Source organism: Salminus brasiliensis, chromosome 8 (assembly GCF_030463535.1).
Source record: "Salminus brasiliensis chromosome 8, fSalBra1.hap2, whole genome shotgun sequence".
In the NCBI taxonomy this organism is placed as follows: Eukaryota; Metazoa; Chordata; class Actinopteri; order Characiformes; family Bryconidae; genus Salminus; species Salminus brasiliensis.
Window position 1 is genome coordinate 42,595,043 of NC_132885.1, and position 13,230 is coordinate 42,608,272.

A 13,230-nucleotide genomic window follows, 5' to 3' on the forward strand; every position below is an offset into this window, starting at 1 on the left:
TCCACTGTAGCAGGGTTCTGTGAAGTCCTTGGCACTGTAGGTCAGTACAGGCCCTTTACCCCTTTAATTACCCTCTCTTTCTCCTGGCTAACAGTTCTCTTTCTCCTTTAGCTGATCATTAACGCTGTACTTTTCGTAATATGTCTTACAGATCCCTCCGCAGCTCTTCTGATGGCACTTCTAAGCCTCAGGTATGATCCTCTAGTGAATCAGCATTCAGCATTTTGACATTCTGGCATTTTGGCAAGCTGAATCTGTCACTACAGCTATTATATATCAATCCCAAACTCTATTAATGCAGTACAGTTCTATACTGTCTGAATCCGACCGGCTTTCCAGCCTAAACACATTAACATATCTGCGTCCAAATACTTATGACCAGTGAAAAAAGAGGCTGCTGTGTCAAACACTGTCTGTTTATTTTACACCAGAGAGTAGAACAGCAGATCTCAGCCCCATCAAACCCAACTAGAATTTATTACCATCACATCTACAGTACACTTCTGACCCACCATCACATCTACAGTACGCTCCTGACTGACCATCACATCTACAGTACACTCCTGACTGACCCACCATCACATCTACAGTACGCTCCTGACCCACCATCACATCTACAGTACACTCCTGACTGACCCACCATCACATCTACAGTACACTCCTGACCCACCATCACATCTACAGTACACTCCTGACCCACCATCACATCTACAGTACACTCCTGACCCACCATCACATCTACAGTACACTCCTGACTGACCCACCATCACATCTACAGTACGCTCCTGACCCACCATCACATCTACAGTACACTGTAGTACAGCATGTGAGTATGTTTGTGTTTTAGGTCACACTTGTTTGGGTTATTTCTCCTCATCATCCAAAGCCAGCGTCTTGAAAGTGCTGGAGATGTCACCAAACCCAACTTTGTGCTTATGATGGTGGATGACCTGGGCATAGGAGATGTCGGATGCTATGGGAACGACACAATCAGGTAAACAAACCACACACACACACACACACACACACACACTCAGATCTGAAATGCTGTCTCTTGACCTCCGATGAGGCCTCAGATGAGTGTGAGTCCCTTTGCTCTGCCCCCAGAACCCCAAACATTGACAGGCTGGCGCTGGACGGGGTCAAGCTGACCCAGCACATCGCTGCTGCTCCACTCTGCACCCCCAGCAGGGCCGCCTTCCACACCGGACGCTACGCTCTGCGCTCGGGTGGGTATCGATCGGCCCTTTTCTGCTTCACTTCACTCGTTTTATGTGCTGACAGTCTTCTATCAGCCATAACATTAAAACCACTGCCAGCTGAGGCCAGCTACCAAAAGTGCTTCAAGAAAGGACAACCTGTGAACCAGCAACAGGGTCATGGGCAACCAAGGCTCACTTATGCTCATGGAGGCCCCGCCCATCTCACAACTTACAAGACTGCTGCTCTGTTAGTCTTGGTGCCCCAAAAGTATCTGGATAGATAATTAATAAGCATCCATTGCTTTCAGTTGTTCTCACACAGCTCCTTTAGAAAAGCACTGACCAATAGAACGGGATGCTCTAGAGCAGCCATGATCACATGACCCTAAAAGGGTCATAAAAGTGTCTAAAAGGGTATAAATCCGGCAGTGGCAGGGTAAGGATGGCACGTGCTCAGCGTGGGTGTTCAGGTTGGTGTGTTTGGGTTTGTGGTTTCAGGCTTTGGCAGCACAGGGAGGGTGCAGGTGATCCTCTTCCTCGGTGGTTCGGGTGGACTTCCTCCTAATGAGACCACGTTTGCCAAACTCCTGCAGAAACAAGGATACACCACAGGCCTCATAGGTGAGCTAGCGTGAGTGACCGGTGTGACGGCTTTGTTTAAAATCTGTGGTTTTATGTTTATTTAGTCACTTTATGGTTTTCTCAGAACACTAGAACCGCAAGTGTTTATGTTCCACTGTAGAACGGTTCCACACGCTGCAGACTCCATCCGTTCCTCAGTGCTGCAGGCTGGGAATAACGTCCTATTACAGAGCTCAGAAAAAGGGCAGCACAGCGGCGAAAACAAAGGATCAGAACTGGATAGATCTTAACATAGCTAATACCACGTCACATATATTCGACAGTGGGTGGGTGGTTGGGTTGGGGTGGAGGCGGGGGCGCGTTGACCGCTCTAGGTTGATATATTTTGTGCCATTTAAAGAGTAGGATTACTATTGATTAAAACATGCTAATTGATTAATTAACCACATCCTGTTAAATTAGCCCTATACGGGTCTGTGTGAAAGGGGCTTCAGACTACACCTCTGGATCTGGATCTTCTCTGTAGGGAAGTGGCACCTGGGCGTGAGCTGCAACAGTAGGAGTGACCACTGCCACCACCCCAACAAGCATGGCTTTGACTACTTCTACGGACTCCCCTTCACATACTTCAATGACTGCAAGTCCGGGGAGGCCAAGGAAGTGCTGGCTGACCTGCAGGTGACGCTGTGGCAGATGTCTGTGCTGTTGGGGCTGGGCCTGCTGACCCTGGTCCTGGTGCGGGTCACCGGACTGCTGGGGGTGAGCACGAGGCTCTTGGCGCTTTTGGCCGCTCTTTGCCTGCTGGGCTTTGCGGTGTGGTACGTGCCCTTCGAGCTCATTCAGAGGTGGAACTGCATCATCATGAGGAACGAGCAGGTGGTGGAGCAGCCCATGGAGCCAGAGGCACTGCCTGGGAAGCTCATGAAGGAGGCAGAGCAGTTTGTGGAGAGGTGAGGTTGCACTTTACAGCAGAATACAGTGATACCGTTATACCGCCCAGGTCTTGTGCCTTAAGATTAATGTGGAAATAATAACTCTGCATTTTAAGGAGATGAGTTTACCTCTTGTTGGATTTGCAATGGTCCATATGTGCTCTCACACTCATACCTCACTTAGTCGAAGTGTTTACTGAAAGACCTGGAGTTTAAGGGGTTAGGGGTTGTGTATTTAAGGTGCTTAAAGCCTCAGTAACTTTAAAGTGACTCAGTGGTTCAAAAAAAAAAAAAATAGAACCATCCATCACAACACCTGCGGCAGGATCACTGATCGGATCACACTGTAAAACCCCAGGCTGAATATGTAGTTCATACCTGTGCCGATCAGCAGTCAGACCTGTCCTGAGAAATGAAGTGCATGGTGCTTAAAAACACTACGAGTAAGATCACATTCCCACACACCCGGAGAACACGGCTACGTTGATCCACCCAGTAAATAAAGACCATAATAATAATAATAATATGCCTGATCTGATTTATGACTACAGGAACCAGAACAGGCCCTTTCTGCTGTTCCTGTCGCTGGCACATGTCCACACGCCTCTCTTCATGTCCAGAGACTTTGTGGGGAAAAGCAGGCATGGCCTGTATGGAGACAACGTGGAGGAGGTGGACTCCATGATCGGTAAGAAAAACACAGTGACTTGGTTCGGTCATTTCTCAGACGACCCGAAGTCCGACTGGACTGTGATATAAGCCACGTGATTGGACACTCAATGCTGCTCTCTCTCAGGCAGGATGGTGAAGACTATAGAAAGACTGGACCTCGCAGACCGGACTCTAATGTACTTCACCTCGGATCACGGAGGTCACATTGAGGATGCCCAAAGGGGAGGCTGGAACGGAATCTATCGAGGTAACGTCTGATAGCTGTGTAGAGCGTTCATATTCACCCTAATGAGAGACTGTAGCTCCTCCTCCTCAGTGTATATCACAATACCTACATTTAGAGCGTTATTAATATTCACCCTAATGAGAGACTGTAGCTCCTCCTCCTCAGTGTATATCACAATACCTACATTTAGAGCGTTATTAATATTCACCCTAATGAGAGACTGTAGCTCCGCCTCCTCAGTGTATATCACAATACCTACATTTAGAGCGTTATTAATATTCACCCTAATGAGAGACTGTAGCTCCTCCTCCTCAGTGTATATCACAATACCTACATTTAGAGCGTTATTAATATTCACCCTAATGAGAGACTGTAGCTCCGCCTCCTCAGTGTATATCACAATACCTACATTTAGAGCGTTATTAATATTCACCCTAATGAGAGACTGTAGCTCCGCCTCCTCAGTGTATATCACAATACCTACATTTAGAGCGTTATTAATATTCACCCTAATGAGAGACTGTAGCTCCTCCTCCTCAGTGTATATCACAATACCTACATTTAGAGCGTTATTAATATTCACCCTAATGAGAGACTGTAGCTCCGCCTCCTCAGTGTATATCACAATACCTACATTTAGAGTTATTAATATTCACCCTAATGAGAGACTGTAGCTCCTCCTCCTCAGTGTATATCACAATACCTACATTTAGAGCGTTATTAATATTCACCCTAATGAGAGACTGTAGCTCCGCCTCCTCAGTGTATATCACAATACCTACATTTAGAGTTATTAATATTCACCCTAATGAGAGACTGTAGCTCCGCCTCCTCAGTGTATATCACAATACCTACATTTAGAGCGTTATTAATATTCACCCTAATGAGAGACTGTAGCTCCTCCTCCTCAGTGTATATCACAATACCTACATTTAGAGTTATTAATATTCACCCTAATGAGAGACTGTAGCTCCGCCTCCTCAGTGTGTATCACAATACCTACATTTAGAGTTATTAATATTCACCCTAATGAGAGACTGTAGCTCCTCCTCCTCAGTGTATATCTCAGTTAAATAGTGAATCTTGAATAATTCCAGACTTTGGAATGTCATTGTTGTTTCTGCAGGTGGGAAAGCTATGGGTGGCTGGGAAGGGGGCATTCGTGTACCCGGAATATTCAGCTGGCCGGGTCGTCTGCCCGCAGGCAGGGTTGTGGACGAGCCAACAAGTCTATTGGACATTTACCCCACTGTGGTGAAGCTAGCGGGAGGGCAGCTGCCCCAGGACAGGTCAGAGAAAAATCATTATCTCATTCAGCCTATAACAGTTTAGCCCCACCCATTCAGCCTATAACAGTTTAGCCCCACCCATTCAGCCTATAACAGTTTAGCCCCACCCATTCAGCCTATAACAGTTTAGCCCCACCCATTCAGCCTACAGCAGTTTAAGTGTGTGCAGGTACTGATGTATACTGTGTGTGTGTATGTGTGTATGTGTGTGTGTGTGTGTGTGTGTCTCTGTGTGTGTGTGTGTGTGTGTGTGTGTGTGTGTCTCTGTGTGTGTGTGTGTGTGTGTGTGTCTCTGTGTGTGTGTCAGAGTTTTGGATGGTCATGATTTGATGCCATTATTGGAGGGAAAGGTGGAGCGCTCGAGGCACGAGTTCATGTTTCATTACTGTGGAATTTACCTCAACGCTGTACGCTGGCATCCAGCTGACAGTGAGTACTACACACACACACACACACACACACACACACACACACACACCCCTTTTCTTTACAGACTTGTGTGTCCTCCTCAGGTGACTCCATCTTTAAAGTCCATTTCTTCACTCCAAACTTCTCGCCCCCTGGCGCCGGAGGCTGCTACAACACCAAGGTGTGCTTGTGCTACGGAGAATTCGTCACCCACCACGACCCCCCGCTGGTGTTCGACCTGTGGCGGGACCCCTCAGAGAGCATTCCGCTAACTCCCACCACGGAGCCGCGCCACGCCGAGGTGCTACAGAGGGTCCGGCGGGCCGTGGAGGAACACCAGAGAACCCTGAGTCCCGTGGAAAAGCAGCTGACCTGGGCCAACATCTTGTGGAAGCCGTGGCTGCAGCCGTGCTGCGGGACGTTCCCCTTCTGCTCCTGCTCCGAGACCACCAACGCCACGGCACGTACTAGATAAAGGACAGCGCACAGATAAAGGGACGGTTCATCAGTTTGACCCCTTACGTTTCAAATGTAGCCGAGGACCTTTCTTTTAGCACAAGGCTAATGTAGCTAACAAGCAATGGAGGACTGGATTGTGTGGTTCCTGATACTGTGAGACTCACCAGCATCCAGAACGTGGATTAGCAGGCGTTTTACATGTTAGCTGCATTAGCCTTGTAGCTGCAGTGCTGCTAATTGGTGGAGTAGGAGCTTCTATTACTTGTTAGCTACATTAGCCTCATAGCTCCAGCGCTAAAACTAAAGAACATGGCTTGGCTTTTAACGAAGTTTAGTAATAATGGGAAATTATTCTGAATCAGCAAATGATAACTTTTATAACTGCTAAACTACCATATTTATATGTCTGTAAGGTGGTGGTTCAAACTGAAACAGCAGCTAATATTTTTATTACTGCATAAAATTGCATCTTTACCAAAGAAATAATACTAAACAAAAATTATAGTAAAAAAGTCAATTATGCTTTCTATTGAATTTATAATTAATAAATAGAATAAGATATTTATAATATCAACACAATTATTTTGTGTTGTATTATATATATATATATATATATATATATATATATATATATATATATATATATATATATATATATATATAAACATTAAGGGAACTCATTTAGATTTAATATCATAGATAAAGGTCAGAAGAAACCGTCAATTAGAATATTTGAATATTAAACTGAGGAAATTACCTTCTAATTAAATGTATGAAGTAGTGTTATGTTATGTATTAAGGGATTTAATAATTAGAACAGATTGGATAAAAAATTATTGCCTTTTGTTACCTCAGATTTTTTTTCCAAAGCAAGGGCGAAAGTGTGTGAGTGTGTGTGTATATATATAAATGACCAAAACTGTTATTTAGCCCCCTCATCTGGCATTTTACCTCAAGGGGGCGCTGCCATTTACTGTATATTTCACAACATGCTGTAAAAAAACCTAAATATCAGGTGAAAATCTTGACAGGTTGTACTTGAGCATTCATTCCAGCTTCCCAAAGCTCCACCAACACGTCTTTGAATGTAAACCAAATGTTTTTCTATGTTTTTCAGACGATTCGTTGTTTTGTTTAATTAAGTAAAGAGCAGAACAGCATAGTGTCCAGACACCCGGGCTGCCGCCCCTGCCGTCCTGCTCTACAGGCCTGTAGTTGAGCTGGTGATTCTGGGCCGACTACAAACAAAGTGCCTGATTTTTAATGATTTAACCTGAAAAATTGCTGTGAGAACTGTGTGGGTTCTGTTACAAACTGAGGACCAAAAAATAAATCTCCTAAATGCAAAGCTTTGTGAGATCTTCTGTATAGTTTACAGCACCAGTCAAATATTTGGTATAGGAAAAAAATATGTATCATGATACACAATATTCATTAAGATAAGTGAAAAACACAGTGAATCAGTACCTATAATATCCATGACATGCTTAGAAAAGCAGTGTGATTATTAATAATCATATTGCCCAGCACTAGTTTTGTACCCACCTGCATAATATTATTTTTCATGAAATAAATCACATTTTAATCTAAAAGCTCACGATTTAACTTGGCATTTGTTCCTAAACCAAATATAAACAGTGAAGGTGACACCCTCAGCCTCTAAGCCTGGATCTAAGTGCCATTTTTAAAAGAGAGGTGATGGATGGATGTGTGTAAGGCCATATTCAGCCACTAGAGGGCAGGCATTCCCTTTAAAATCAGAGCAAGACTGGTGAGTGTTCCAGTCAACCTGAACCTGAAACCTTGTTGTTTTGAGGCTCTGCTCAGGATAAGCACAGTTCATCGTCTCCCACCCTTCAGCAGACTACATTCTTGAATACCATCTGAATAAAACATCTCCAGTAATCCAGTGATTTTCTAATAATCCAACATTAATTTTTCACCTCACCTGTTATGAAAGCCTCACTAGCTCTGAGACCCTTCCTCACAGATGTAACAGTATTACAGGCTCTTTACTGATGGAAATTTGAGAGCATTAAATTCTGGGTTGTATTAAACGCACACATCAGCAAATAAATCAGAGAAGAAGGGCTGAAGTCAGCAATCCAACCAGCAGGGGGCACTAAGGCTACTAAATCCATTCAGAATGTTCAGCACCAGACATGTCTGACTCTGTTCCTGAGGAGCTCTCGGCCAGCTGTAATCTCTATAAACACACTTCTAACATGCGGATGCTCCTCTCGACCTTCATCAGCTGGATCAGGTGTTTCCGATTACAGCTGGAACCGAGCGCTGCAGGAGCTGGGTTGGAGATGTGCTACGTGCCCGTGGATGATCCCACAGACGGGTCTGAGGGTTTCAGTTCTGAGGTTTCAGCACAGATTCTTTGGATCAAAGCACAGATCTGTTCTGTTACTGAGGAAACCTCTGTTACTGTGCCTTTAGGACTTTAAGATATATGTAAATGATGCCTGTTATGATTGGATGCCCTGTATTAGCACTCAAGGCTGAAACGCTACTTATAACTTCAGTGTAAGTGGGCGGGGTGAACTGCTGTAGGCTGGATGATTGAGGCTATACTGCTGTAGGCTAAATGGGTTGGGCTAAACTGCTCTACGTTTAATGGGTGGGGCTAAACTGCTGTAGGATGAATGGGTGGAGCTCAACTGCTGTGGGCTGAGTGGGTGGAGCTAAACTGCTGTAGGCTGAATGATTGAGGCTATATTGCTGTAGGCTGAATGGGTGGAGCTAAACTGCTGTAGGCTGAGTGGGTGGAGTTAAACTGCCGTAGGCTGGGTAATTGTGGTTACATATATATGTAAATGAAAGTGGTCTGTTAAACTTCAGCTGTGCGCTCCGTCTGAACAGAACCGTAGTGCATTACTCATCTTGGTTCTAGCCACGTTCTGTGGTCCATGAATCACTCTGAATCCTCCCTGACTCCAAAGAGGGAAAGGTCAGACAGCTGCTGTTGGAGGCTACAGATCTCCCAACGGCGATGCAGGTGAGCCATCTTCCTCCCCCAGACCTCCTCAGCTCCTCTGGGCAGCCGCCCAGGCCTGATCCCCTCGGGTCTAGACGACTGGATGTTGTCCCGCCGGGAGCCTCGTGCTGTTCTAGTTGAGATGGGAACAATTTGGGGTAGTGTTATGGATTCGGGCATCGCAACGCATAACGTAGTCTTGGTACATGTCCAAACGTATTTGGACACAAGCTCCTCCAGCATTGCCTCTGACATCAATTTTATTAATAAAAAGTGTGCCCCCAGCCTTTGCTGCTAGTTTTCTGGGAATGCTTTACACTAGGAGTTGGAACATTGCTGTAAGGAGGATTTGATTGCATTCAGCCCCACATGAGTGAGTGCATCAGTGATGTCCGGTTCTGATGTGGGATGGGTAGTTCTACCACTTCGGCTCATCTCAAAAGTAATGGATGTTGTTCCATCACTCCAGCAGGGGCACTTTATACCCCTCTAGCCCATGCTAGGCATTGGGCACGGTGACCTTCCAGGTCATGTGGTCACAGCTGCTCCAGATTATACTATCAGAAGGGCTGTCTGAATACTTTTGGACATAGTTTTTTGCGTAGCCCTGTTCTTTTGTTTAGTCTAGGGCCTCAAAACATTTGCAGAGTTGGCCACATCCAGAAGCCTGGAATCTGCGTGCACTGTAAGTTGTGCTTTGGCTTCTGGCCACTTTTTTATTTGACTTTTCCTCCTTTTTAACGCGTGAGAAGTGGAGGTGGGATATTAAACCCATTTATCTTTCACACCGCTAACAGATGTGCACCAAAACCTGATCGCTCTTTGCTCCATGCGCTGCATTCACAACCATGGGGTGTTTCCTGTTTTTAAGATATTGCAAATAGATTAATGGATTGAACCCAGGCCTCGCAAATTATCACCTCTGAAGTGGGGCCACGTGACACAGATTGCTCTCTCATATCTCACGCTGCGAGCAGTGAAGAGAATCCGCAGTGCTGTCCTGCTCCTAACATGCCTGGACTACTTATGAACAGTCAATAAAGCTACAAAGTATTGCCTAATTTATTGTACCATTTATAGAAAAAAAGTATTGGGACACCTGTTCATTCACTGTTTCTTCTGAAATCAAGGCTATTAAAAAGAGTATTAAAGAGCTGATCCTGCTTCTGTTGGAGTAACTGTCTCTACTGTCCAGAGAAGAAGACTTTCTACTAGATTCTGGAGGAGGAGCATTGCTGTGAGGATTTGATGGCTTTCAGTGACATCAGCTTTAGTGAGGTCAGGATGTTGGATGATGATCACCACCCCACCTAAATCATCCCCAACTCCCCAACTCATCCCACTCAAAAGTACTGGATGGAGCTCCTTCACCATCATTCCAGAGAACACAGCTCCTCCACTGCTCCACAGCTCCTCAATGCTGGGGGGCTTTATACCCCTCTAGCCCACGCCTGGCATTATTAGGCAGCATGGAGCCAATAGGGTCATGATGTTGATCTGCTCCAGAGAGTCCTATTCTATTGGCAGTACTTCTTCTCTACAGGGACTAGACAAGCTGTGTGTGCATTTGCACATCTGTGTCAGCAATGGGTGCAGCTTAAAGTAGCTTTGCGTTCATTAGAAGGGGTGTCCACAAACATTTGTACCAACAAATGTCAAACCTATCTTGGCTTCACTTGAGGCAACCTAGTCCTGTATGGTCTTCTGAGAGGGCTGTAGAGGACTTTATCGGAGGACACCATATGTGCAGGGGTTGTTTAGCATGTACACAACTAGCCGCTTAACGACTAGCCATCTCACTTGGCCCGAAAGCCTGGAATGCTTGCTGCTACAAGGCCGACCTTGATGGAATAAAACAATTTTAATAAATTAAAATGAATACAACATGTCTTGAAATGCAAAAAAAATAATCGTAAATAGATTTACAACTGTAAATAAACATTTATTAATAGTAGTGTTTGTGTTGTTTTGACCGCATATGATTGCTTGGATTAGCATTTGGTGTCTTTGGTACTAAATAATTAGTTTACTGTCTGGTTTGTGTGTATGGTCGAGTTAATCAGCCGTTAAGGGTCTGGTTTATGTGTTGGGAGGATGTGTGTACTGGGATGAGCTCAGTGGAAAGGCTGATGCAAGAAGAGCATCATGGCTAACGTTAGCGCTGATTAGCGAGATGCACACCAGTTGGCTTCTTTGGCTTCACTGTGAATTAGCGTTTAGCGCAGGCTGTGGAAGAGACTTTCGTCTTTGTGGACTTTAGAAACGATAAATCTGTGTTTTTACAATAGAGTTTTTCGTTATAAAAAAAAATAAAAAAAACAGCTTTCAATGCTATTAGTCTTTTTTTCTCACGCCCGCTGCTCTGTATCTGTGAGGTGTAATAATATAATGATAATTTCAAACGCTCACAGAAAAAATAGCTTTTAAACATTTTGTAAAGGATTTTAAAAGCTGCGGTTACTTGTATGGATCATCTAAAACTCGAGCACAGCATCCACATTGAAATCCAACACTTAGCAAGCGTGGCTCCCATGTACTGTTAGCGTACACTCACTGTTAGCATTTTTGGCGAAGCTGTTCTGTAGACTTGTAGATAAGCATTAGCATCCAGATGAGCCCCCAGTCTACACCAGCTTTTACCTGTTTATCATTTTTAAAAGATTAACTCTGAGTAATTAAATGGTTAAGATCTGAACTGAGACTCATTAAGAGTGGGGGTTTGGTGGGTTTGGTGTGAAACGCTCGGTTCTAGATAACCCCCCCCAGTCAGAGCTGTGGTTCTACAGTGGAGGTTCTAGATAAGCTCCCCCAGTCAGAGCTGGAGTTCTACAGTGGCGGTTCTAGATAAGCTCCCCCAGTCAGAGCTGTGGTTCTACAGTGGGGGTGAAGGGAAGCAGACGTCTGAAGCTCTAATAAAAGCTCCTCACAGAAAGTTCTTCACCTAATGGTGATGAAGACGCTGCCTGATGCCTGAGACACTGTTCTACCAGAGTTCTGAGAAGAGCTCGGCTCTAGAACCTGCTTTTAGAACCAGATCATTAAAATGGTGGAGGGATACATGCTGCAGGGTGTAGTGCAGCTACAGAAAGTAGTCCCTAAAGAGAACTGGATTAGTTAAGATTCTCCACTATTTTACCCTCATCATCATCATCATCATTATTAATAAATAAAATGGGCGTATTTGGTTTTATGTGGGAATGTAGAACTGGATCTAGTCTGGTCACGCTGATCTGGCTGTATAACGCTGTTCAGGCCAATGCGTAAGAGAGTGTATGTTGGGGAGCCATGGTGTCAGCTCATAGCTGGGAGGGCTAACTTCTTCATCCATCCTCTCAGTTTCTCACACACAGCGTTCCAGCGCCTGATCCGCCTAGCTTAGCGCTCAGATCCCTGCGTCTGATCTGCCGCCTTCTTTCATCTGACTGATCCAGGATCCTGGCACGGTTACAGGTTCATGGGTCACATCACGCGTCAGAGGAGAGCCAGAAAGTCCTCAGTGCAGACGAGCCACAGATTCACTGAGCAACAGAGTGGATTTCCCTGATGACCTGGATGCCAGGCAGCTCTGTGCCCGTGCGGGGGGTGTGTGCTTCGGTAAGCGCCCGCGGCAAGGTTTCAGAAAAGCCTGCTGACATCGTGGGGCTTTCAGGCGCGGACCCCTGCGATCAAGCAGAAGCATCTGGTGAAGATTAGCGAGATTTGTTGAGAGGGAGTGTGGCTTGTGGCAGGGACACCTCACGCTGGGAAAGAGGTCAAACTCCAGCCCAGACTAGAGGAGGAGCAGAACCAGCCAAAGTCCTGATCGCAGGGTTTAAGTCAGAGGACTTAGGCTTAGATAGCAGAGATCGTAAAGGAGTACTGTAGAGTTTTCAGTCTTATCTCTGTCTATGGCATCTGTTTCTGGTTTGGTGGGAAACGCTCGGTTCTAGATAATCTCCCCCCGTCAGAGCTGTGGTTCTACAGTGGAGGTGAAGGGAAGCAGACGTCTGAAGCTCTAATAATAAAAGCTCCTCACAGAAAGTTCTTCACCTAATGGTGATGAAGACGCTGCCTGATGCCTGAGACACGGTTCTACCAGAGTTCTGAGAAGAGCTCGGCTCTAGAACCTGCTTTTAGAACCAGATCATTAAAATGGTGGAGGGATACATGCTGCAGGGTGTAGTGCAGCTACAGAAAGTAGTCCCTAAAGAAAACTGCATTAGTTGAGATTCTCCACTACCACAGACTCGTGTAGCTGCACTGGTGGGTTTGGATAGGAGATAAATTATGGGATATCTAGTAAAATTGTTAACTAACTCAAGTGTAATTTTCAGCGAAGTTCCGCCCCTGCCCCGAAATGAAGATTGTGATTGGTTCTTGCTCTCAGTTACCTCTCAGTTGTCTCACCTGATGTAGATGCACGTACATATAGACCAATACTGCGCAAGAAGGCGGGACATAAACAGACACATTTTAATCCGACAGCTTGTGAGAAGTA

General features: G+C 45.2%; 2 protein-coding genes across 2 annotated transcripts in view; both read left to right on the forward strand.

Moving 5' to 3' along the window:
- Nucleotides 1-12,821, forward strand: part of sowahca (sosondowah ankyrin repeat domain family Ca) — a 121,744-nt gene extending 108,923 nt beyond the window's left edge. The window contains exon 2 of the mRNA XM_072686684.1: nucleotides 12,722-12,821. The gene's annotated coding sequence lies outside the window, so the exon portion shown is untranslated. The remainder of the gene's footprint in view (nucleotides 1-12,721) is intronic.
- arsh (arylsulfatase H) lies at nucleotides 141-5,993 on the forward strand. The gene is given in 10 exon segments (XM_072686747.1): nucleotides 141-191; nucleotides 819-994; nucleotides 1,108-1,229; nucleotides 1,701-1,823; nucleotides 2,311-2,734; nucleotides 3,268-3,404; nucleotides 3,513-3,635; nucleotides 4,741-4,903; nucleotides 5,211-5,332; nucleotides 5,416-5,993. Coding segments are annotated over 10 exon segments (1,812 nt in total). The 3' UTR covers nucleotides 5,787-5,993.
- Nucleotides 12,822-13,230: the final 409 nt, after the last annotated feature.